The sequence below is a fragment of the Solanum lycopersicum genome, chromosome 3 (genome assembly GCF_036512215.1).
Source record: "Solanum lycopersicum chromosome 3, SLM_r2.1".
NCBI classification, from domain to species: domain Eukaryota; kingdom Viridiplantae; phylum Streptophyta; class Magnoliopsida; order Solanales; family Solanaceae; genus Solanum; species Solanum lycopersicum.
Genome location: NC_090802.1, coordinates 948,699 through 974,133, shown reverse-complemented (window position 1 = coordinate 974,133; position 25,435 = coordinate 948,699). Strand labels below are relative to the sequence as shown.

At 35.2% G+C, this 25,435-nt stretch overlaps 6 protein-coding genes across 10 annotated transcripts; 3 read left to right on the top strand and 3 right to left on the bottom strand.

The window, feature by feature from the left end:
- Positions 1-976: 976 nt before the first annotated feature.
- On the top strand, positions 977-1,396 carry LOC101268648 (uncharacterized). Its single transcript, XM_004234185.5, has one exon. It carries the CDS (start codon positions 977-979, stop codon positions 1,394-1,396), a length of 420 nt encoding a protein of 139 aa, XP_004234233.1.
- A 373-nt stretch (positions 1,397-1,769) lies between these two features.
- Positions 1,770-4,564, bottom strand: LOC101254165 (uncharacterized). 5 transcript variants are annotated; one of them, XR_011220306.1, is made up of 3 exons: positions 3,048-4,564; positions 2,830-2,979; positions 1,770-2,459 (listed from the first exon to the last, which is right to left on the bottom strand). XR_011220306.1 is itself a non-coding variant. In XM_004233964.5 (2 exons), exon 1 carries the CDS (start codon positions 4,165-4,167, stop codon positions 3,088-3,090), a length of 1,080 nt encoding a protein of 359 aa, XP_004234012.2. In that variant the 5' UTR covers positions 4,168-4,564; the 3' UTR covers positions 1,770-2,979; positions 3,048-3,087. The 5 variants fall into 5 exon arrangements, 3 of the variants coding, with proteins under 3 accessions (XP_004234012.2, XP_010317393.2, XP_010317392.2); XR_011220307.1 differs by having other exon boundaries at positions 3,059-4,564; XM_004233964.5 differs by having other exon boundaries at positions 1,770-2,979.
- Positions 1,806-2,376, top strand: LOC101254454 (ferredoxin C 1, chloroplastic). Its single transcript, XM_004233965.4, has one exon. The coding sequence runs from the start codon at positions 1,806-1,808 to the stop codon at positions 2,256-2,258; it is 453 nt and encodes a 150-aa protein (XP_004234013.1). The 3' UTR covers positions 2,259-2,376.
- A 484-nt stretch (positions 4,565-5,048) lies between the features above and the next one.
- On the bottom strand, positions 5,049-17,283 carry LOC101268353 (uncharacterized). Its single transcript, XM_019212743.3, has 10 exons — positions 17,059-17,283; positions 14,764-16,953; positions 11,818-11,950; positions 11,652-11,740; positions 9,503-9,741; positions 8,587-8,673; positions 7,906-8,005; positions 6,950-7,142; positions 6,457-6,828; positions 5,049-6,380 (listed from the first exon to the last, which is right to left on the bottom strand). The coding sequence occupies exons 2-10, from the start codon at positions 16,834-16,836 to the stop codon at positions 6,343-6,345; spliced, it is 3,324 nt and encodes a 1,107-aa protein (XP_019068288.2). The 5' UTR covers positions 16,837-16,953; positions 17,059-17,283; the 3' UTR covers positions 5,049-6,342.
- Positions 17,284-19,929: 2,646 nt separating this feature from the next.
- Positions 19,930-22,441, top strand: LOC101253862 (primary amine oxidase 1). Its single transcript, XM_004233963.5, has 4 exons — positions 19,930-21,116; positions 21,196-21,309; positions 21,385-21,926; positions 22,206-22,441. The coding sequence occupies exons 1-4, from the start codon at positions 19,956-19,958 to the stop codon at positions 22,363-22,365; spliced, it is 1,977 nt and encodes a 658-aa protein (XP_004234011.2). The 5' UTR covers positions 19,930-19,955; the 3' UTR covers positions 22,366-22,441.
- Positions 22,442-22,736: 295 nt separating this feature from the next.
- LOC101268066 (sugar transport protein 8-like) lies at positions 22,737-25,095 on the bottom strand. Its single transcript, XM_004234183.5, has 4 exons — positions 24,683-25,095; positions 24,139-24,458; positions 23,443-24,069; positions 22,737-23,342 (listed from the first exon to the last, which is right to left on the bottom strand). Exons 1-4 carry the CDS (start codon positions 24,789-24,791, stop codon positions 22,935-22,937), a joined length of 1,464 nt encoding a protein of 487 aa, XP_004234231.2. The 5' UTR covers positions 24,792-25,095; the 3' UTR covers positions 22,737-22,934.
- Positions 25,096-25,435: the final 340 nt, after the last annotated feature.

The window sequence follows — 25,435 nt, the reverse complement described above, 5'->3', positions numbered from 1 at the left end:
AATCTTGAATTTCTTTGTCATAACCCCGTAACTCCAATAAAACAGCGTAGACCCTATAGAGGCTATGAGTATTGTTAACTAGATTGTTTCGAATTGACTCATAAAAAAAGTCATATTAATTAGTAAAATTCATGGACTAGTACGCATAAATTTTTTGATAATTTTCCATTCTTTATTTTGTGACTCCAAAACTCTAAAAAAGGGAAATCAAACCTATATAGGCAACGAGTATCGTTTACTAGGTTGTTTCGACAATAACAACACATTGAATATTTATTTCGACAAAAACAACACATTGAATATTTATGTGGCTACAAATTTCATTCAATTAATGATAAATTAAAGTTTAAGTTTAAATTATTTGTTTTTCTAAAAGGGGATAATAAACATACAAGTCCTGCCATTCATTCACTAAAATGATTCCATTTTATCAAGATTTGGATTCGTGTCACTTTATTCCCGTCATGTCGTTTCCATCTGGTGTGGTAAGATGATTACAATTTTTTTAATCTTTAATTAGAAGTCTTTTATTCGAATGATTGAAATGAAATAACAATATTTATCCGCAGTAAATCTATTCGAGAAAGAATTATGTGGTAAAATAATATTATTTACCCTTTAGTAGATCTACTCGGAAAGAATCTGGATTAATCATGTTTTTGAATATCGAATGGTTCTCATGTGGTCATTTTTAGCATATCATCTCATTTCAATTTATGTGACATTATTTGTTCAAACACTATGTTAAAAAAAAAAAAGAAGGAAAAATACTATTAAAACCTTTAAATATTGAATAATTTAACAAAAGGAAAAAAATATTCTCACGTTATCATTTGTAACCTACAAAAGTAGTGCATGAGGGTCCATCGTTTTTTGTCCATGCAACAAAACGTAACCATTAATTAGCTCCAAGGTATTGATACCAATTACTTCTTTTTTTCTTCTTGTACTCAATCTTGCCTCAACAGTCGTAGTAATGGCACCAAACAGCATAAAAAAACTCAGGAAACTGCCTCATGTGTTCAGCAAAGTCCTCCAATTACCGATCCCGTCGGACGCGGATGTCGAGGTGGTAGAAAACCCCGATTTCTTCCGTTTCATGGCAAAAATGGACCAGCATGGTGAAAATATTCGTAACGTGAGGGCACAAACAGTGGAGATTCATCCGGGGATTACGAAGATAGTAGTAGTGAGAAATGGTGGTGAAGCGATGTTGGACCAATTGAACGTGGACACGTGGAGATTCAGGTTACCCACGTCCACAAAGCCGGAGCTGGCTACGGCTGCGTTTGCGGACGGGGAGCTAATCGTGACGGTGCCGAAAGGTGTGAACGGTCGTGGAGGGAAGGATGTTTTGGTACGCCGCGGAAATATCAAGCTTGTTCTTGTACAATAAGATTATCAGCTAGAGCTCTCGATATATTGACATTATTTTCTAGGGACGAAATGATATATTTGAAAAATAATTTTGTTTAAACTTGTATTTCATCCTCATTGATGACAAATAATAATTATATGCAAATCTTTGAATTGAATCACATGTTTATTATGTAAATGTCTTTTTTTACTTATTAGTGGTGTATTAAGTAGGATTAATTGGTTAGTTAACCATAAGTTGCAAACTATTTTGTCAAACATATATGAGCAAAGGCTAAAGGCAATAAGTAGAGCCATACTATAGCCCAAATTGGTAAAAGGCCAACAAAACACACAGCCCAAATTTCCACCAAAAGAACCTTATCTTCTCATCAACACATCTTATCCACACCAACAAAACCTTGACTCTTACATTTTCCTCACTCACAATGGCAACAATTCAATTAACAACCTCTCCATCTCTCACTCTCATTCCATCAAGAAAACAAGCCAATCTTGCTGCTATTAAGCTAAACAGTCCTTGGTCAGTCAGGAGAAGAGAAAACCGACGAGTATCGAGTGTAGTTCGAGCTTATAAAGTAATAGTAGAACATGAAGGTAAAACTACAGAGCTGGAAGTTGAACCTGATGAGACAATCTTGTCAAAGGCAATTGACGTTGGCATGTCCGTACCATACGACTGCAAGCTAGGAGTGTGCATGACTTGTCCAGCAAAGCTTCTAAGTGGGAATGTGGATCAAAGTGAAGGTATGCTAAGTGATGATGTTGTGGAGAGAGGTTATGCATTACTATGCGCAGCTTATCCCAGATCAGATTGCCATATTAGAGTTATACCTGAAGAAGAGCTTTTGTCTCTGCAACTCGCAACTGCCGATGATTGAACATGAAGACCATGACCTTATTTTTGTTATTCCATTTTTGACTGATGTAAAACTGATACAAAATGTTCTACTTTTTGAAGAATTCAATGCAAAAGTATGTGTGGTTTATTGCTATAAATTGTTTTGCTCATAAGCTAGTATTTTCTTTTGGACACCCCATTCTTCAGCAAAGTATGAGCACACAGCAGCTTAGCTTGATTCCTATATTCAGGAGCATGAAATCAAACACAAATGTACTAATTCATCTCAGCATATGGCATTTGAACAAATAAATGGATCAACAAAATTTTGTTGATCCTATATGGATAAAGGGTGTGCTAAGGTCTCAGACTGTCTGTTCAGAAATCGCCAAATATTTTGGACGTTTTATCATACTAATTACAAATAAAGCTATCATGTAAACCAGATTTCTACATTAACAGCAATGTTTTCTCACGAAAAGAATGCAAAATGCAGAAAATAAAAGAATTATTCCCAAGTTTGTAACTACTATTGAAACTTCTCCAACAATTTAACAATGAATTTAGGGAAATGTTCTGCAATCTTGCAAAAAGGGTAATGCACTTCTAACCTTGTTCCAGTTACTACTATGTTTGCAAGCTTGTCAGGATTGATAAAACTTGTCACTTTTAATTGCATCTGCATTTGTCAAAATACTAGTACTGGACTATTAAATCTTGCATGATTCCACTCCTCGTCAGTGTGCCGATTAAGCAACTTTCTACAGCAAAAGACCTGATTCACTTTCCTAAATCAAGTTTCATCGAAAGCCATGAGGATGATACTTACAACATTCTTGCCTTGATGAATAGTAATATAGGATGGCCACCTAAGCTGTTGGGCGTTGGAAGCCATGTTTCTTGGTTTTCCTCTGCTTAATCTTTACCTTCACATTGATGCCATTGTTAATAATGGACTGAAGAACAATCTCAAGTTTCCCCTCCAATTTTTCCCGCGTCCTTGGCGTATAAATTACATTATGAATATCATCAGCCAAAGCTCTTTGAGCCAGAACTTCCCCAACAGCAGCACAAGTAGCTCTATTCTTGGTCGATCCCAAGTCAAATTTCATGTCCTTGGAAATAGAATGTGCCACAGCAACGACCTTGCTAGTAGCTCTATGGATGATGCTAGCACTGACCGAACCTTTCGAGACAAAAATATCCAAACAAAACGGCTCATGATAAGGGGCAGTAAGCTGATTAAAAGTTGGAACTCTTGACCTCTTTAGCTGAAAATCCTGCAGGTTATTCGTATCATCTCTGTCCACTGAAAAGTCAGAGTCACACAGCAGTTTGTCCTTCTTGCTTTGCTTCTTCTCATATATACCCTTTAGGCTTTTCTCGACCCCAGAAGCTGAAACGTCACTTGATTTCTCCTTCTCTTTGGGACAGTCATCTCCATTATTCTTGTTCTTATTCCTTCTATGGAAATCGAACTTATATTCTTCATATTCCTTGGAATCTTTATCAAGCTTGTAAAACAAGTTACCGCGTATCCTCAAATCCTCAATATCGTCAAAATCAGGATCTTCATCATTATAATTAGCCACCGCATCATCAACATCTTCCTCTGGACTAAATGAAGAATTTTTCTTCGAAGCAACATTTGTATTTCCTCTCCACACTTCAGCTAAGCCAGAGGACACACTCCAAGTCTCATTATCCACTAGTTCAATCCTGCAATCTTTCAACGAATATTTCTCATCCCTATACAATGGCGAAAGATGAAAAACCCCACCACCAAAATCTGCAGCAACAGGACGTGGTTTACTATCCTCCTCGAAAAAATCATTTGCTTGATTAGCTCTTGTGGATCTTGAGGAATATGAACATATTCTTAAGTTACACTGAGAATTGAGTATACAAGACAAGTTAATTAGTTGTCTTCTCAAGAACACGAACGACATCGAAGAATTCAATCAGTAACAAAGCTCTACATCAAGGGTGAACTTAGTATTAACTTGAGGTCGTTGTAGGAACCCATAAAAACTAAATCTTGAATACATCTATGCAGTCCACACAGCATAAAAGGGTTAAAAATGAAAATGACTGATGATGAAAGTCAATGTCCTGGCTTAAAACTTCTTTGAGACAATTTAGCAAACAGTTGATAGGCAATGATTACTATGGAGTTTCTTACATTTTTGAACACAACATACTTGTGGGGTTCAACAAATACTCAATTGCATAGATTATCAACATCTTAAGCAAATATAAAGTAAATAATTTGGGCTAAAAAAAGAGAAAGGTCTTTAGCTCTTGATGTGGGAGGTTATGCAAAGTCCTATTTTGAGTGTAAGTATATGTATCTACAATTATAAATTGACCCTCAAACTTTTGCTACAACTCAATTTGGTACTCATCATTGCTTTTATTTTTTATTTTTTAAAAAATCACGCTAATGAAAAATTATTTTTCGAGACTTGTGATCTAAGAGGTAAATTGATTAATGTCGCAATAATTACTCAATCTATTATCGTGCTTGATTGAAAAGCCAGTAACAATAAGCTATCGTGTATTAAATAGTGGTTGGCTAGGTCATCGCAGTGACCACCTTAAAGTGTGAGTTTCATTGAGTGGCGAATCAAATCAAATGACATAAGCGTGACTGTAAAATAATGTAATTAGGTGTAAAATAAGAGGAGAGAAGTGTTGAAGCAATGATAAAACGTATTAGATCACAAGGACATATGGATCACAAAGTTTAAGCAGTGAAAACAGTCTCTTTAAGTTGTCTCGAAATTAGATCAGGTCAAAAGAGGATACAATGTGAAGAACAAAGACAATGTAAAATGAAAACAAAAGAGATTTTATATGAACGAGAATGTTTATGGCAATGCCAACAAATAATATTTATATAAAAGATTTCAACATCCACATCCTAAAGCAATTTTAGTATGAATACTTTATACACTAGTTTTTTCTGCTTCATATCATATCAGAAAAAGGCCTTCAAAGAGAGAAACAAAAATTGAACCAGATGTGGATGAAACTATCCTTTCAAATGATCTCAAGGACCTTGAAAACTGAATGTTGGATCATCTAATGTACATTCAGAATCTCATTTACCGATAAAGTCGGCGGAATTCTCCAAAATTTTCACCCAAGCATCTTCTGACTAACTATAGTTAAGTAATAATCTGTCTAGACGGCAACACAAGAAACATGTTCCAACAAAACAATTGAATTCATTTCTCGTCACGCCATCACATACATCGCCATTGTGTTGCTCAATGCACCTACTCAAAAGCCACCATAGCCAGCCAACTTGATTTCAACTTCCACTTAGATCACATGGAAACTAGCATATAATTTAGACCAATTAGTCCAATACCCTTGCTGAGTAATTTTTACTACCCGGCTACAAACAGCCTCTTGCACAATTTAGACAAAGCTCTCAAGGAAGCATCAAGAATCAGTTCAACAGAAAACCAACCCAAACAGCTCCAAACAACATAACTAGTATGATTAGAACACTAACAAAAGCATATTTCTCAATCTTTTCATCACCACCAAGTTGTGCAGAAGCATCAGCAGAACAAGAAACAGTGACAAAAGTCTATCACAATTACTTCAATATTTTTGCCTAACCAGGATCAGAAAATTGGACAATCCTCTCAACAAGAGAAACTTTTGGCTTCAGAAACTGTTATCGAAAGGATTTAGATCCAGAAGAGCCAAGTTGATGATTTGCATTATTCGCTAAAGCAGTAAATGGCGAGAAGTTTCATTTGATGAATGAATTGCAGCTTTTTGAAAAGAAACTTCTCCACTAATTCTGACTGCAGAGGAATCCAAATTGCCCTCATTCATAAATTGCATCACTAGTGCATTTAGAATCGGAAGCTTGTTTTGGAGCCACATGTAGCTCATTACCACATCATATATGCTTTGGTTAATTACACTGAGTAAGACTGTAAAGGCCTTACCAAATCCACAGGGGGTCAAGGTATATGTCTATTGCTGCTGACTTCTTTTCAAGCACTTTGGACAGCAGGGTCTAGAAAACAGCTATCTACAGAAACCACCCAAATATCTTTCCGGTGTTATTAGTGGACAGAACGATCAGAAGCATCTTCAATCTATTTTACTGCCGACATGTTCCCAGAAGAAACTTCAGCTATGAATCAAGATCAGGGTGTTATATAAGACAAATGCATTTTCTTTCTAAACTTTTACATTGATAGGCTCTATACCAGAGTTGACAATGTTTCCAGGACCTAGTGCTGCATCTTCAGTATCAGGCCTGCTGTCACTTGTGCCATATGGAGGAGAAGAGAGCATCCACTTTGTGGCTGATTCAGCAAAATTCTTCTCCACCTCCTTACTGGAAACTTGGGTGTCTGACTTGCAACAACCACCTTCTGCTCTAACCACACTGCTATCACTTAGCTGAATGGCAGAAACTGGAGAGTCAGAATCCATTGGACCTAACCTGTCATCAGGTTTTTTGACGATGTTCACACATACGCCATCATGCAGATGTCCGCCACGCCTGAGAGATGATTCCTGATCCGTTTTTTCAACCAAAACAGGCGATGGAGGATGACTTTGCTGTAACACACAAGCTGCAGAAAATGTAGTACAAGTCTAAGTCACAAATACCGAAAGAAAAGATTTTCTTAGCTAAAAGAGCAAGATGCTACAGAAAAACAAAGAGGACACATGAATATATAATTATCTTATTACCCTCTTGCACATCTTTCTTCAGTATCTTCTTTTGTAACATGTTTGTACCAGGAAACACCAACATACTGATGGATTTCATTTCTTGCTTGTTTGATTCCTCAAGTTCATCGAATCCGAAAACCTTGGCCCAAGTATGCAGATGCTCAGATATAGCAGGAATGATCAACTTCTCAACTTTTAAAGTAGAGAGGACCTGGATGGAAGATGTAAAAAACATTGGTCTCATAATTAACAGCATATACAGGACATAGTCAATGCAGGTGATGAACATGCTGTAGCATTTTCTAAACAAATTTTGCACAGATGCACAGGACAATTAGAACAGGCATGGCACTCACATAACCTTTGTGGCATTCATAAAAAATAAACCTTATGAGGTTGGACAACATTAAACCTCATAGTGGGAAATAAAAACAAGATGACAACAACCTAAGCTATATCATTGGAATTTCTTGTTTCACAACGATATTACTGTTACTCAAGTTGAGAATACAACTGTTTCTTAATATATGTGCTTTCGGCTAAAAACTTAAAAGATCTTCCAATAATTCTAAATACAAGTGAATGTAATTGAGACAGCTTTTGTCCTACAACATTTTACACTTCTCTAAAGCCACATTTTTGACATACTTCTTGCAGGCAATGTTCCAAAATATAGGTAGGCTTTGATAAATTTTTTGCTACTTTTAGTAAGGATGAATCAATTGTCAATATGTTAGTTCGGAAGAGTGAAACTGCCAGCCCTGAAAAGCATTTGGATACTTCCCTCTCTGATAAATTCATTCATATGAATTACCAAAACAATTTACTATAGGAGTAGCATGCACATAAAGGAACATGGGAAACGTCAGCAGTCGATCTGATATGCTACCCTTAAGAAAAAATTACATGCATACAAATTGCAGAAAGAATTAGAATAATAAAGAAAGTATAGTTAGCAACAGTCATTTGCTTACTGTCTCAATAGCATCAAAAAGTCTACGACACATCCCTTGCTGCCTATATATATTCCTGGTCCCAATGAATGGCATTTCTGCAAGTTGAGTTCCACGGATCCTAACAGACAACCAGTTAAAACACTATTTACTGATTGGTAAGGCATGAATAAACACAGCACAAGCACAGATGACGCATAAGAAAAAGGGAAAGCAAGTTTTAACAATTAAGTAAAACTGGGAAACTGATGACTAGAAGAGTTCCCTACATTTCTACATGAATGCCAAGGTCGGGAATAAAAATTAAACCAAAAGAAACTCGTTAAAACAGCTAGGAGTTTTACTTGTACAAAAACATGCAATCATCATTCTAGATAGCACTCATAAGGTTACGACACGAAAAAGGAATTTCCTTCAGCCAATAATCTAGAGCCAATAGCTACACCTAAAAAGAAAAGATGAGACAGATACAGTCCAACTACGATAAAGGAATGCTTCGTTGGATAACACAGGTCAGTTAATCAGTGCATGTGCTAAAAAAACAAATGAAATTTTATCAAAGATCATAATCATGTATGCAAGGAACACCATTGCATATGATTTAGTTCTAAAACAACACACCATAATATCTTGTGCCCAACCTCTTCAGATCTGAAAAACAAACTCGCATAGTAACATATTAACAATTTGAGAAATCCATACCTTATAGATGCAGCAGATATTATGTCATCACCTCTTTCCAGAATTGCAGTGTAGAAGCCACGGAAATTCAGCCGACTTAAATTTGAGCTTCAGAGGAAAGAGAACAATTTCAGATAACCACTCAGTAATGAAAACCAAATTCAGTTGAAGGAAAGAATCAAAAGACAGTGAGAAGGAAAAGATATATCATTTCTTTTTAAAACATTATTTTAGGAGGATCACTGTGTTTCAAGGAAGTGTACATGGGCAAGATGACGAATGAATAGAATGCACTGTTTCCTCCATGAAGTTGAGGAGAAATAGAAAGGATGAGGAAAAATATTAAAGAACAGAAAAGTAATCCTAAAATGCCATAATTCTCTTATTTATTCCTCTGAACATCTTATGATCACACTGGGTACGTTGTTTTTTATTCCTCTGAGCCTCAACCTAGATCAAATGAAGTTCAATTATTAACAGCGCAGGCCTCTCTTCTCAATCAAAATGCTCTGCACTGCTTCGTCCTAGCAGTCGGCCATACAAACTTAGACGTGAAAATGAAAGATGAATGATGTGTCTAGTAAGGATGGAACTCATTGTCTTGAAGCATCAAGAGAAAAAGGTACAATTGCAAATTTCTAAAAAGAATGATAGTCTATCTGAAAACATAAACCAAAATTCTATGTTTTGACTTTTCAAAAACATATATATACATACACACACACACACACACATGTATACATATAGCTTTCATGGACCCAATGTAGAAATTGCACACGCAACAAAAAAAAGTATGAAAGATTATATGCGAAAACCAAAATGGCCAAATCAAATCAGACCGCTAGCTCTCCTTCTCAGGTTAAACAAATAATGGGCATCCATAAATTTTATATTAGGCAAGTTTAAAACACTAGACAGAACTACAAAAACTGCATACCCAGTGTTGTAGAGAACGTTGTGAATAATATTTATCCCACTTCTCCTGTCGACAATGGGTACGAAACATTCATCCATAACAGCCAGTGCAACAGCTAGCTTAGAATTGCACTCCACCCGTTGAGGAAAGGGGTAATGAGAAGTATCTGAGTCCAAATCTGTTCTTTGAATCAGGGACCATGAGAATCCTGCTTCAAGTTCATGTTTGACACCAAGAATATTCTGTAGATGGTCATACAGCTGCATAACAAGAGAAGACCAATAAGAAAAGACATAAAAATACAAATCCCATGGGAGATCCCAACTCTGATATGAGGCAGACAATGAAAAGCAAATAAAAAAGACAAGCAAAGAAAGAGAAGCACATATATAGAAAACAGTCTTTCACCATAATTGCATGGGGAAAAAAAGTATATGACAAAGTTGCCAAGATTTAATCTTAAACTGTAAATCCTTCTATCAGGATTTGATTATACTTTTTTCGATTCAACAGTCAGTTGACTTGTTTTGGAAAAAATCAAACAGATATATTTGATATTCTGAAAATAAAATACAGATGGTTTAGACACTACATGTTGTAACTATTAGAATGATGATGAATATATTCAGAATCCTAAGACATATATCATTTATTTTTAAAAGATGGCCTTTTGAGGGAAGTATCAGATGTAATATAGCATTAGAAATTTGGGGAACACAAACTATCAAGAAAAATTCACACTTCTCGGATCACTATGAGGAAACAACAACAACAACTACTACTACGGCTACTTTTTTTTAAAAAAAAAAAAACACCTCAATCCCAAACAAGTTAGGGTCGGCTATATGAATACTCATTTCTTCATTTAAGCTCATATCATATCATAAAAGTGAAAAATACTAATCGGCTATACATAATATACTTATACTAATAATAATATACAAGTTCTATCCAAGTCTATAATGCATCCTCAATTAGTAGTTATCACCTATATGGATCTTTTTCTTCTATTGTGCCCTATCTCTAGCTAGGTCTACCCAATCTCCTTTTAAAGCCTTTGCATACCATAGTTTCACACCTATGGACTGGTGTATCTATAGGGCAACGCAGAACATGTAAGAACCATCTCAAGCAACCATCCTCAATGCGTACAATTGCAGGATGTTTTAGAAACCAGCAAGAAATCTAAGTACAAGAAGTCAAGAGGAGGGTAGACTTAAACTCCTTGCGCTCATATTCAATTGATAAGTTGCAAATGGCTCCATTTTATACATTTCTACTTTTGCAGCAACAGGTCGAATTATGTCAATCACCTAAAAGTCGAGACTCCACAAAAAAGCATCTTACCTTTACTTCCTTTTGTTTCTCTTGAATTTCTTGCTAAACTCTTAGGGGTCGTTTGGTAGAGTGTATAAGTAAAAATAATGCATGCATTAATTATATGTATTAGGAATTCCTTGTTTGGTGCATTTTTTCTAGCACCTTGCATTAGTTATACACTCTATTGTATATTACTAATACCATTGATTTCTAGGTATTAGTAATGCAAAGGATTTAATGCATGCATTAGTATGATAAAAGACTCAATTACCCCTCAAAAGTACTTTTACATATTTCCACCATAATTGTGAAGGACACTTTTGTTAATAAATATTTTTATACAATACATACTATTTTTAATACACCAAACCAAACAATGCATAAAAAATAAAACAATTAAGTATAATTAATACATGCATTACTAATACACTCTATTGAGTATTATTTTATACAACCTACCAAACGACCCCTTAATTTCTAAATTTGATTAAAGTGCACTAATCACTGGAGAAACAGAAAGATGCCGAAGAAGATGAAACATGCTACACATTCAAGCAGGCATTCAAGGAGGAGTAGAGAAGATTTGGCCATTCAAAGCAAATCCTCTGACAAGTACAAGAAAATGTTTCTTCTATCATCTCTTTTCAACGGTTTTGTACCTGTGAATGATAGTGAAAATAGTGCATAGGAGCTTATGCTGAGTCCTCTGGGATAAAAAGTGGAACATACTTTAAAAGTAAAGTTAATTCTCAAATGATTTCCACTAATTGATACCTCTGCTTCATTATCTTAATATGTTATACTTATACACCATAAATAAAAAGAACTCACAACCAGAATAAGAGACTACCTCCTGGCATTTCTGCCCACAAAATGTACCAGATGGATTATTGGAAATAGCAGGTAAAGCATTCATCTCCAAACTGCATGATTTATGATCTGCAAAGAGAAATCTAAGAATCCAGCTCGAATGTAGACAAGTAAATGTACAAAAACTCCCAGAGAATACACTTTACATTTTTTCTCACAGAGGCTGCAAGAAAGAAATTCGTGGACTACTGTCTCACTATCCTCAGCAGGGTTTCTACTAGCAGCCCCACAAAATTTGCAAGTGCAACTTGGACAATGCCAAAGGCCAGTAGGAAGTATCTGCACCAAGCGGAAGTGGAAGTATGTTAAATGCCTTGCTGCTTAATGAAAATTCTGTTATAAGCTCAAATTGGAAAGCATGATAATAAAGAGTAAGAGGAAAAACTCATCTGTCATCAGATTCACAAACATGATATAAGTAAATTACTTTAAGCATGTTGAATTCTTTGATATGTCTGGATAGAGAAGGAACTTCCCTAAGAAATTATCATCCTAATAATTATTTTTGGCAAGTAAATAAAATCCTAAAAACAATGTTCATTAACATGGTAATTGTAATGGGCTTTTGTCTTCCATATTGTGGTTGACACATGCAAAATTTTAAACAGTTCATTAGATTGAGGGAAGGGAATACGGTTAATCTATAGAACAGTTCAATAGTCAATTTAACTGAAGAGTTTTGGTCAGAAGATGTCAGCTGACAGAGTTCACACCGCAGATCATGGATCAGGAATTTCCTAGAGTTATTTTTATCAATGATAGTCTTCTGTGACTTGGGTCCTTTTTTTTTTCTTTTTTCTTCTTTTGTTTTTTAAGTTTACAAGGTAAAGAAGATGATATAGCTCGATGGACAAGAATGATGCTATAGAATCCCTAAGAAGACATCGTCATGGTCTCAAGCTAAGGAGTTGCAAGCCAAGATTATTGTGCTTCAGTGGGAAAGCAAGATGTTGCTTATCATGGAAGAAGAGCCCAAGAAGTAGTACAAGAATTGTGGAGAAGAATCGGCTAATTGCTACACATTTTATGGTTAAAGTTTAAAGTAAATGCAGCCTATAGGAAGATGAACCAACCAAACCAGCAAATACTCCGATGGCCTTGGGAACACATTTGGAAAGCCAGAATTCCACACAAAGTAACCTGCTTTAGTACTGACACAAGATAACTTGATGAAAAAAGGGATCCCTTTATGTTCCAGATGCTTTTTCAGTGGGAAACTGCAGAAATAGTGGTCCGTCTATTTATATATTGCAAGGTTACAAGTCAACCCTGGAGATTATTCCTTTATCTCAAAAACATATCTTGGTCCATGCCAGGAAAATCACAGAAGCATTACATATTTGGGAAGAACCAGGAGTACCACTAAGAACAGAAACAACTGGAGAATTGTACCTACAACTATGTGGTGGACAATATAGAAGGAGAGGAACCTTAAGAGTTTTTGAGAATACAGAACATAATACAAGTCAAAATGAGTTATATTTTGACTTTATATATTTGGTGTAACCAGATATACTCTAATGATACTGTCTCTATCATTGATGTCTTAGACTCATTATAAGGATAGGATTGTAGATTTCGAGATCTTCTGAAATATGGTTTCAGTACATGGGATGTACTGTGTTACAGAAATAGAAACAGTTACCTATGTCAAAAAAAAAAGTCCAAACCCAAACAGAAGAAGATTGCGGCTTCTGCCCAAGCGAGAATTTAAATTCTCACACAAGTTGGGTGGAAATAGTCAGGTGTAAATGACTATTTTGGTGGTGACCATTTTGGCACTTTTCCATAATTTCTTAGAATAGGAATTTAGATATTATTTTTAGAAGATTTCCTAGTTTTAGGTTTCCTAGTTAGGTTTTATTAATTATTATTTCCATAAAAGTAGGATTTGAATCTCATGCTACTTGGGATAGTATCCCCCTATATATATTAGGGATGAATTTGTTATTTATCATAATTAGTATTAATCGCTAATGTTTGAAATTTGAATGCTAAGATCAATAAGGACTCTTGGCAATTAATTTCAAAATTTGGGGATTTTATTCTCAAATTTCGCCTATCTTCCGAATTATTTTCTTGGTTTTATTTAAGTAACCTGATTCTTATCAGATAACTTGACCCCTTTCTATAGTCTCTCTCAAGGTTTATTGATCAACTATAAATGGACAGTATAACAACGATAACATACCCAGTACTATCCCACAAATGGACAATGAAGACAATATCATGCTAAGATGGATAGTGCAGACCTACTCCAGAGAAATCTAGAAAAGCAAAGGAATGAATTCACCTGATGACTTGCATCAGAACTAAGAAATTCTTTTTTCTATAATAATTGGGGTGTCTAAGCCAACTTGTGCGCACCTCTGCTAATTCCATGATACACTTATCACCTCCCACCCACTACAAGTACCAGGTAACTCTGTTCACCAAGACTAGGAAGATGGAGAAATATCACCTAATTTATTGTCTCTCCTGGGAGGCTGAGACCTCATAGACCATAGTTCTTAACCCATTTCATTGACCACTAGGCCACAACCTTGGATATTCAAAACTAAAGTTCTTACCAATTTTTGTTATTTTTAGCCTAGGACAGAGATAATAAACGGAAATTAAAAAAGAACCCCTTTCCACCTCTGATTTCTTTTCTTCTCCTGCTTTGCCTCATTGATCAAATTCAAAAGTTCTTCTATTACAAAGTTCCAAGTTATGTATGGGGATAAGTCAATTCACATGCTTAAAATTTCATTTGGTAAATATCAGTACAAAAGTTACAATAATTAACGTCACACAAAGGAAAGATAAAGTGTGTGGAGAACTATGACGATATCCAGAGACGGGTCTAAGATTTTTAGTTCATGAGTCCTGCACCACAATGTTTGTAGCTAACTGGGTTCTAGATAGATTATCTACACATATTAAATGAATTTTTATACAAACACAGGTCATGGGGATGTCACTGGTCCAACACTACTGGTTGCACCCGAAACAATAACAGTGGCTCCAGCCCTGATAAATTGATAATACAGAGCAACAATGATATACGAAATGCAGTGAGGTAAAGAGAGCATATTCTGATTGATACATACTTGTATTCCTAGACAGCTCTGATGAAAAGTTGATGGGCAACCATCACAACAGATAAGGTCACCACCATCACCACAAATACCACAAACATCATCTTCACCATCATCACCGTCAATGTCTATATTGTAGAAATTCTGGCGATCAGACTCTTTCTGTTGATTCCATGCGTCAACCAAGCACTCTAGTAAGGAAGCTCCAGACTCTAAAACAATGTTTTGAAATGGTTGATGTCGTTTACTTCCTGCATGGAGCTCAAATCTTGAAACTGGAAGGATTTTACTACAGCAACCACAGTGGACACCATCTTGTGTGATCCAACCTTCTAATTTTACTGTTGTCTTTCTACGGTTCACATATTGAATCTTCTGTCTCAACTTTAATATTCCGGAGTCAATCAACCAGGACAACAAGGTTCTTTTTCCAGTATATGGAACATATCCATCACTATCTGAATATTCCCCCTTGTCAGAATGACGGGCCAGCAATGTACATCGTCCAATTAATTTACTTCTTCTTCCGTGTATTGAATTAGAAGCAACTCCAACAGATGCTTTTCCAGCCATATCCTGCACAAGTCTCCTTACCTTCAATGAGTTATCACTTGAATTATCCCCACTCTCCTGGTCTGATGCATGTAATTTTCCTTGCAGCAACTTATCTGTCTTCATTATATAGTTATTGAACTTATTCTCACGCTGATCACTGCATATGCCCAACACAGACTCATTCACAAAAGTCTGTTTAGGATCTTGTCTCTGGTCATCGTCTTTTCTTTTCTTTTTCATTTCTTTCTCAATTTTTTTCCTTGTTTGCCTGGTAAGTTTATTAATTAAATCATCTGATATTGGAGCAAATGAACAAGAGCTGCCATCAGGTTTGCTTTTACCTGAATCTACCTCAGATCGTTTTTGAAATGCTTCATAGGCCTTAATTATTGACCAATAGGCTGTTCCACTAGGATTAATGTACACTGCATCCAGATATTCTCTGTTCTTTCTTGGTCTATAATCAATGGTCCATCCAGCTTCAATGAGCATTCCTCTTATTCGTTCTCGCAACTTCTGCTTCTCAGTGCTCCCACCTCGATTCACTTTCCCATCTTTTCTTTTAGCAGGGGTAACATCTTCAGACGCCAACGGCCTGCTTTCTTCCTTCAGCACACACATTGCTGAGCTAGCAGGCTGCAAACTAGGAGGTGCCAACTTTAGTGACGTATCAGTCTCATCTTTTTCAGAGGCCACTAAATGGGTGCTTTTACCCGACAAAGGTTTTTGCGGTTTCAGCTCATTTCCCTCTGTTTGAAATAACAAAGGTTGCTTTTCAGGTCGTTTAGGACCCCAGTAAAAGGATGGACGGACTTGAAAATTCCTTTTGACAACATCTGCCGACGAAGAACCTTTTCTACCTTCAATTTCCACAGGATCATATTCCTTGGGCCTGAAGTCGATCTTCTTCTTATTCACCATAACCTTTAATACCCCATTTTTCCCTTGCAATCTGATTGATTCATGAGAGGCTTCTCTTGGCAATGACATGGGCATATGCACTCCATCGTCTAATAAACCACACCTTCTCTTAAATCCACCGCCATCTCCCTTTGACCTACTACCGGAAAAACTACTTGAAATATCCATATATGAAAGCTTCCTCTTCTCAACCATTACACTCGTAGACTCAGTACCAAACTCTCTCGAACCCCCTCTTCTTTCAACCATGTTAAATCTATCATCACCATACACATTCGATTGCATTTTCGTATCACATTCTTCATGCTTGTTGAAATTGGACAAATTCATATTTCTACCAAATTCACCATCTCTAACACCACTTCTTCCATAAAAAACAGAACCATTACTAAAAACTTGACCATTTTTTCGCTGAATTGACTCTGATATCTCCTCACTCGACTCATACTCATTCATTACCAACTTAGGCCTGTTCTTCACCTTCTGTGAAGCCCCTGAAGAACTGATCCCTCCTATGCCCAACCTATCATCTTTCCTTTTAATAATTAAACAGCCAGATGAGCTTTTTTTCTTCAATACACCACCCCCTGATCTCACACTATCCTCCATTTTCTTATGTTAATACAAAATGCAATCTCAAAATCTCACGCAAAGTAACATTAAAAAATTACCAAATTTTTTTTGAAACTCCAAATTCTACCTTCAGTTATTCAACATTTAACAGATCTGAAAAATTAAACAACAAAAATCCCAACTTTAGATACAAAACATCAGAAAATTTCCGGTTCGGTGATAAAATTCAGAAGTGAGTGAAAAATCGATGATCATTACCTGGCCGGAAAGCTTAGAGATTAGCCAATTTCACCGGAAAGCGATGCTAATGGCCGGAAAATTTGGTTTGTTTAATCGGTGAAGTTGTATATATGAACAGACACCTGCTGTATTTTCAGACTTCAGTACAGAACAAAAACTACAAGGACAAGGTAAAAAGAATAGAAAAACAAACCTTATTGCAAATTTTTAGTATTTAATGATCCAATTACACCTAAATTGTATTTACAATTGTGACTTGTCACTTCTTCTTTTGTTTCAGGCCCCGTGTTCGATATCTGTTTTGGCCCAACTAATTTTAGTTTACGCAAAAAAGTTTTAAGCTTTGTGCCAAAATGATTCTTGATAAGTAACTTTTTCTTTTGTTTTTCACCCTAGTGTTCGATATCTGTTTTGGCCCAACTAGTTTCAGTTCGTTCAGAAAAATTTTCAAGTAATCTGTCAAAAATGACTCTCGAGAAGTAAATTTTTCTTTTGTTTTCCACTTAGGTGTTCGGTATCTTTTTTGGCCCAACTAGTTTCAGTTTGTGCTAAAAGCTTTGTAAGCTTCTTGACAAAAACGACTCTCGAGATATAAATTTTTCTTTTGTTTCTCACTTTGTTGTTCGTACCTGTTTCGACTCAACTAGTTTCAGTTCGCGCGAAAATAATTTTCAAGCTATCTGCCTAAAAAGACTCTTGAGAAGTAACTTTTTCTTTTGTTTCCCACTCAGGTGTTCGGTATATGTTTTTGTCCAACAAGTTTCAGTTAGCGCTAAAAACTTTCCAAGCTTCCTGTAAAAAAAGACTCTCGAGAAGCAACTTTTTCTTTTGTTTTCCATTTTGGTGTTCGGTATCTGTTTTGGCCCAACTAGTTTCAATTTACGATAAAACTTCTGGCCAAAAACGACTCTCGAGAAGTAACTTTTTTCTTTTTTCCCGCCCAAAAACTATCATAACTCTTGTCAGTTACGATCTATAAATTGATTATGATAAATGAAACTGAAATTTCATATCTTACTCTATTTCTCCTTGTTTTTATAAATTAAAAATGATTCAATTGAATTTTCTTCGATCATTTAAGATTGAGTTGCGAAAATTTATGTGAAATTTCACCTACGTAATGTTGTAAGTTTTTATTAAGATGTATGTCTAAGATGAATTTATATTATATATGACGATGGTATAAAAAATGATTATATTGATATTGTATTTTTAATTGTTTTAAAAATATTTCTATTTTATTTTTTAGACTAGTAAATTCCAAACTATAAAATACATGGTCAAAATTTAGGTTTTGATCCCTAATAGCAATTTCAAAAATCTGATCTTACTTGTTATTATAGACTCGCTTACTAAAGATGAATAATAGAGACTGATATCAAAATAAGAGCTAAAGAGTTATTTACAAGTTTGATTAAATATTTGATTGTAAATTACAATATCACTTAATATGCAACAAAATTAAATGCAAATATTCTAGAATTTAGAAAACATAAATATTTTCTATGACATATTGCTTAATGATAATACACATGTACCCTCTTTATGCATATTCTTCCTTTGGTATTTGAAGTAAGAAGTACCAATGCTTGAGGTATTTGAAACAAACAATCTTAAAGCTATGGCCAGCAAATATCTTTAAGCATAATCCATGTCCAAATGGATCATGTGGATAGTGGCATTGTTTTATAATCTGGCCTCTTTTATCATTTAAAAAAAATGGTAGTCTTTCTTTCAAAGACGAGTCTTGAAGCAACGATAAAGTTGTTGCCTATTGATGATTGTGTCATGATACGCCATGAGATGAATGTGGGATGCTTCGTGTATTGAGATGGAGCTTTTTATTTGTACATATTTTTATTTGATTCCATCAAGACTGACACATTAATTTCTATATCTAAAATTGATCTAACTTTAAATTTCTAGTTTTACCTTCAATGATATGATGTTATAGTAACACTAGTATCATGACATATTTAAAAACAGTCAAACGAGTTCATATAAAACGAAACAAAAAATTCAATTAAAAAATGTTTTCACAAGGCAAGTAGCTCTTAATTTAGCAATTTATGGTACTTCAGAAAAGTAGAAAGCATGTTCTCTTTATGTGAGCAAAAAATGAGAACTTGTACCAAGTTATTAAAGAACAAGCCAAAGAATTCTTAGCTTTCAATGCAAGAAACATCAAGAAGCATTGCTCCATTACTGTATTGAATGAGTTTGGTTGCTTTTTATCTTCTTGATTATTTGTACTGAATACACCAAGTGTATGCTAAATGAAGCTATCATGATTGTGCAATATTTTATAGCCATTAGAACATACAAAGAAAAAGAAGAATATTCCAAACCATATACTGCCCTGGTCCCATTGTATGTGCCTCGGTTTTATTTTTAGTCTGTTAAAAAAAGAATGTCAATCTTCAGATATATAGAAGTAATATAACATTAAACTTCTTGTTCTACCTTAATAATATGATTTTATTATAGCTGTATAAATGTCTATGGCATGTTTTTTATCACGAGTTTTAAACGTCTTTCTTTCTTAAACTCTACTTCCAGTCAAATAATGTAACATAAAATGAAACAAAGTTGGGATCAAAATAACGGGATTTCGACAAGAAGCTAACAGAACAAACCTTTAATGATGATAAAAACAACAAAGAAAAAAAATTACTTAAGACTCTACGATATGAGTTTGATCAATCGATCTATATTTAATAGTAATATATATAAACAAAAACTTTTAAAGCTTCAATATTTAAACGATTATATTGTGGATGTTATTGTGGGAAGGATAGATGTGCGATTTATAAAAGTCCAAAACTTTTCCTCTAAGAAAGTAATAATCCAATATTGTGGTAACACACTAATATATATGTGCAAACAGTTTGTGAGTGTCAAAGCACAATTTGTATATGAAGTTCTCTATGGAGTTCATAAAAGTATTGGCTCTTCCAATTGTTGTTATTGTCTTCTTGTTCTGTTTTACTAGAAGCCAATGCCACCATCCTTTAGACCCTCTTAGCCCTTCTGAGATCAACAAAATTAGAGTAATTATTCAAAAGTCTCATTTTAGTTCCCTCTCCAATTTAACATTTCACTTTGTTGATCTTGAAGAGCCCAAAAAAGAGGATGTCCTTCATTGGATGTCCTTGCATAAGCATAAACATAAACATGTTGTTTCTCCTTATCGACGAGCCAGGGTAGTGGTTCGTGCAAATAGTGAGACTTATGAAGTAGTGGTGGACTTGTCCACTCGCGCTATCATATCAGAGAATGTGTATACTGGCCACGGTTACCCTCCAATTACTCTCGATGACATTATACAATCCAGTAGGCTGACATTGAGGAATCATCAATTGCAAGATTCAATTTTGAGAAGGGGTTTGAATATATCAGAAGTCAGTTGCATACCACAACCAGCTGGATGGTTCGGGGAGCTAAAGACACGAAGAGTTCTTAACGTTCCATGTTTTTATCGAAGAGGGACAACTAATTTTTGGGCAAGGCCAATTGAGGGGATCACTACACTAGTAGATGTTGAATCCATGAAGATAATCAAATATATAGATAGATTCAGAGTCCCCTTGCCTAAAGCTGAGAGTGCTATTTTCGAGTCATCGAGCCAGGGATCAGTCACTTGCAATGACTCTGACACCAGCAGGATCATCATCAAAGGCAATGAAGTTAAATGGGCTAATTGGGATTTTCATGTTGGATTCAACACGAGGGCAGGAACGATCGTGTCTACAGCTTCTATATTTGATACTACAATAAAGAAATATCGACGTGTGCTCTATAGAGGACATGTATCAGAGACATTTGTGCCTTACATGGATCCTACATTCGAATGGTACTACAGAACTTTCATGGATATTGGTGAATTTGGTTTTGGAAGGTCCGCTAGTAGTCTTGTCCCGTTGCTAGATTGTCCGAGCAATGCAGTGTATATGGTTGGATATATGGCTGATTCAGAAGGAGGGGTAGTGCAAGTACCAAACGCGATATGCATATTTGAAAGATATGTTGGTGATGCTGCTTGGAGGCATACAGAAAATGGAGTACCAGGAAATACAGTAAGCCTCAAATCAAACATTTTGCATATATACTAACTATCGTGATCGTCTAGTGACATAAATAATTTGTTTTTTGCAGAAATCTAAGGGACAGCAAGAAGTTAATTTGGTTGTTAGGATGGTAGCAACAGTGGGAAATTATGATTACACACTTGATTGGGAGTTCAAACAAAGTGGAGCTATCAAAGTTGGAGTAAGAAAATAAAGATGTTATGCTTGTTAAGTATAAATTCTTTCGCAATCTTTATTTGTTGAATTGTCTATGCAGGTAAGTTTAACTGGAGTTATGGAGACAAAGGCTGTGAAATATACGAACGATAATCAAATAACAGAGGATGCTTATGGTACCCTTGTGGCAGAAAACACAATTGCAGTGAACCATGATCATTTCCTTACTTACTACCTTGATGTTGATGTTGATGGTACTGATAATTCATTTATAAAATCCAAATTGATAACTACGACTGTGAAGGAGCGAAAGGTTTCACCTAGGAAGAGTTATTGGAAAGTTGTTAAGGAAACGATGAAAGCAGAAAGCGAGGCTAAGACAAACTTAGGACAAGAACCAGTTGAATTGTTGATTGTAAATTCAAATAAGAAGACAAAAGTTGGAAATGATGTTTCTTATCGATTAATACCAAGTCGACCAGCCATGTCCTTGCTATCAGATGATGACTACCCTCAACGTCGAGCAGCTTATATGAAGTATCAGTTATGGGTGACACCATACAATAAATCAGAAAGATGGGCTGGAGGATTCTACACTGATAGGAGTCACGGAGATGATGGCCTAGCAATATGGAGCCTCAGGTAAATTTAGTATGTAAAAACACATCAAACTAGTGATATTGTTTGTTTTGGACCTAGGTACGCCTGTATAGCTTAATATGCTTCACTACCGGTCTAATTCTTACGTACTTCTTTAAATATCCAACATTTCTCCTGTGTTTTGTCACGTGGGGTCGGCCTAGGGTGTTACATAGGTCTCAAGAAGTGTATTTCTTGAACTTATGAATATCGATTAGTACATAGTCGATGTTTAATTTTCCCAATCTTGTTTTTTTTACTTGATTCTTGTGTTGTATGCAGGAATAGGACTATCAAAAACAAGGATATTGTGTTTTGGTATACTGTTGGGTTGCATCATGTACCATGCCAAGAAGATTTTCCTGTGATGCCTTCTATTTATGAGGGTTTCGAGCTCCGGCCAACAAACTTTTTTCAAAGAAATCCATTGCTGAAACAATGATATGTGAAATTCAAGTTTGTTTGTTAAACAAGGAACATAAAGTTATATATATATGCAGAACAAAAGTTTAGATTTTCCTTTGGCCTATTTATTTTCCTCAAGTCATTTGCTATTCAAAAGTAAAGTAGGTGAGAAATCACCGCCATCCTTGTTCATTTTGAACGTGGAACAAGAACAACATGGAGAAATCCTTACACAACTGATACGAGAATTGCCAATGTTTGACATGTTGAATGTGTGTGATACGAATTCAACTTGCAATTGCCAAACATAGACAACACTTGCATAAAATAAAGTTTCGAGAATAATGTATGTTTGTGTGTATGTAATGTAGGTAAACACACAATCAATCTATACAAAGCAAAGCAAGATGACACTAACTTTTTTGGACTTTTGATATATTATTGTTTCACGAACAAAATTTGATAAAAGGATGGGAAGATAAGGGAGGATGGAGAAAATAACAATTTTTGTTAACAAAAACTGATATCCTAATCCATTTTATAACAACGATGCAATTTTGTTCACAAAAACTGATATCCTAATGCATGTTATAAAAACGATGCATTCTAGAAGAGTTTCTTCCAAACAGGGTGCTTCTTCCAGGCTCTTTCAACCATGGCATCAATGGGAATTCCCTTAGTTTCAGGCAAGAAGAAGATGGCGAAAAGTCCCATGACAAAGATCCAGGCAGAGAAAAAGAAGAAAGTATAGGCTCGCAGTAAGCAAAGCGTTGTCAAGAAAGCTTGTGCAATGATAGCAGTGAAAAGCATGTTTGTGCTGACCGCGAATGCAAAACCAGCTGTCCTTGTTTCCATTGGGAATGTCTCACTTGGAATTAACCAACCAAGTGGTCCCCATGACCATGCAAACGCCATTACATACGCACACACGAGAAACACCACTATCATTGCCATTGTCTTGTTCAACCCTCCTGTATCCGACAAATTTTTTAGCAAAATGAATCCAATCGCTACCTGCAACATCAAAAAGAAAAGAAAAGAAAGTGCAGTCAGTAGAGATGAAATTAACCAAGAAGAGAAGAGTGTTGAAGATTGAATATGCATACTTTGGTACCTGACAGATTAACATTTGACAACAAGATTGGATGAGCAATTTTTTCCTTCCAACCTTGTCAACGGCATAGATTGCAACACATGTACTGAGAACATTAACAGATCCAGTCACGACAGCGGAAATAAGGGGGCCACTGCCCTTGAAGCCCATAGTCTGAAACAGGACAGGCGCATAAAACATAATGGCGTTGATTCCGGTAAATTGCTGAAAGATCTGCAACATGATGGCAATCACAAGTGGTGGAATGCTAGGAGGCTTTGTTAAGTTACGGAACGCATGCTTAACTTGTTTGGCTTGTTCACACGATGCCACAATTTCCTCATACTCAACATCAACATTACTGACACCCCTAACCTTCTTGAGGGCAACCTTTGCCTTCTCCGGCTTGCCACGTGCAACCAAACTCATGGGAGTGTCATTGATGACAAAGGTACCAAGGAAAAGAACCGTGGCAGGTATAACTGCAGAGCCAAGTGAGATCCTCCAACCATTTGGATGAATATTTACAGTTACAAAATTGACAAGATTTGCTATCAATATTCCTATTGTTATAAAGAGTTGGAAGAGAATATTCACAGCTCCTCTGTGTTGGATTGGTGCTACTTCAGTTAAAAACAGTGGAACAGTCTGCAACAATGCCAAGTGTTAGATAAACAAAAAGTCGATATTCTAAAGTTTCATGCATTTATTTATTACCTCATTTCCGAATCCAATACCAACGCCAAACAAAATTCTACCAAGAATGAGTATCTTTTTGTTATGTGCCATGGCACTCGAGACAGCACCAGCTATGAAAATAAGTGAAGCCATCATCATAGTAATCTTTCTCCCTAATTTAGTGGCTGCCTTTGAAGCAAAAAAACTCGCAACAAGAGCAGATAAATACAAGGATGAAGTGAAGAGTTGGAGAAGTTGATCATCATACTTGCAGTAGTTATTCTCTTTCGCTCTTTTCTTTCTTTCATACACATTTCGAAAAAACAATTTCAGGAAATCATCCATAGCAGAAACTCCTCCTAATTAAAACAAAAACCAAAAAAATTGCCACAAGTTTATGTCAAAAATTTCAATATCATGACTAAGTCTTAATAACAGTATTCAAGGTTTATCACAGGTATTTAAAGTAATTTTTAACCTGTTTACCCACTAATTTCTTTTTACCGTTCATCTAATTGCCTGACTTATTGAAGAATATCAACAATCAATTGTTGATAAACTGACATATCTATCGAATTCGTACCTGAAATACCAATATCATAGCCAAACATTAAGCCACCAAACGCAGCAAGAATCCAACATGAGAGGACATAAGCTGTGATTTTAGAATTATGGCCATCAATAACAGTCATTTTCGCTTTATACTCTAATATCTCAAAGATACTTCTCTGTAAAATACTTTGTTCTTTTTTACTCTCTGTAAAATACTTTGTTCTTCTTTTTCTCTCCTTCTGTTCAGTATATATAATGTTTAAAAAAATCTATCACTCACTAATATTTTTTTCTAAAATATCATCCTAGAATTAAGTTAGTTTGATAAAGTCAAATCACTTTTATAAATGAGATTTGGTCTTCCATGAATTTTGGAGATTCATCATCTAATGTTACTCATTTTATCCTCCAACTTATCAGTTAACATTATTCATTTATTTTTTTACTACTGTAAAAATAGTAAATTGCATTGGTATAAAAATATTTTAGTAAGACCCAATTTTTTTTCTTTATTCTTTTTCATATTTTTTTTATCGAAAAACATATATTCTTTAACTTTATATAATATTATTATTATTAATAATAATATTTATAGTAGTTATAATTAATTTAACTTAATAAAATATCATTTATTTATTTGCAATACAATTTGTCACATAATATTATACAAAAAATTTAGTTAGTAATATAAAAAAGTGAAAACTATTTTTTTGCGGTGTTGATATCACCAAAAATTATTATACTTCCACAAAATTAAATCTAAAGAACCATTTTATCTAAAGCA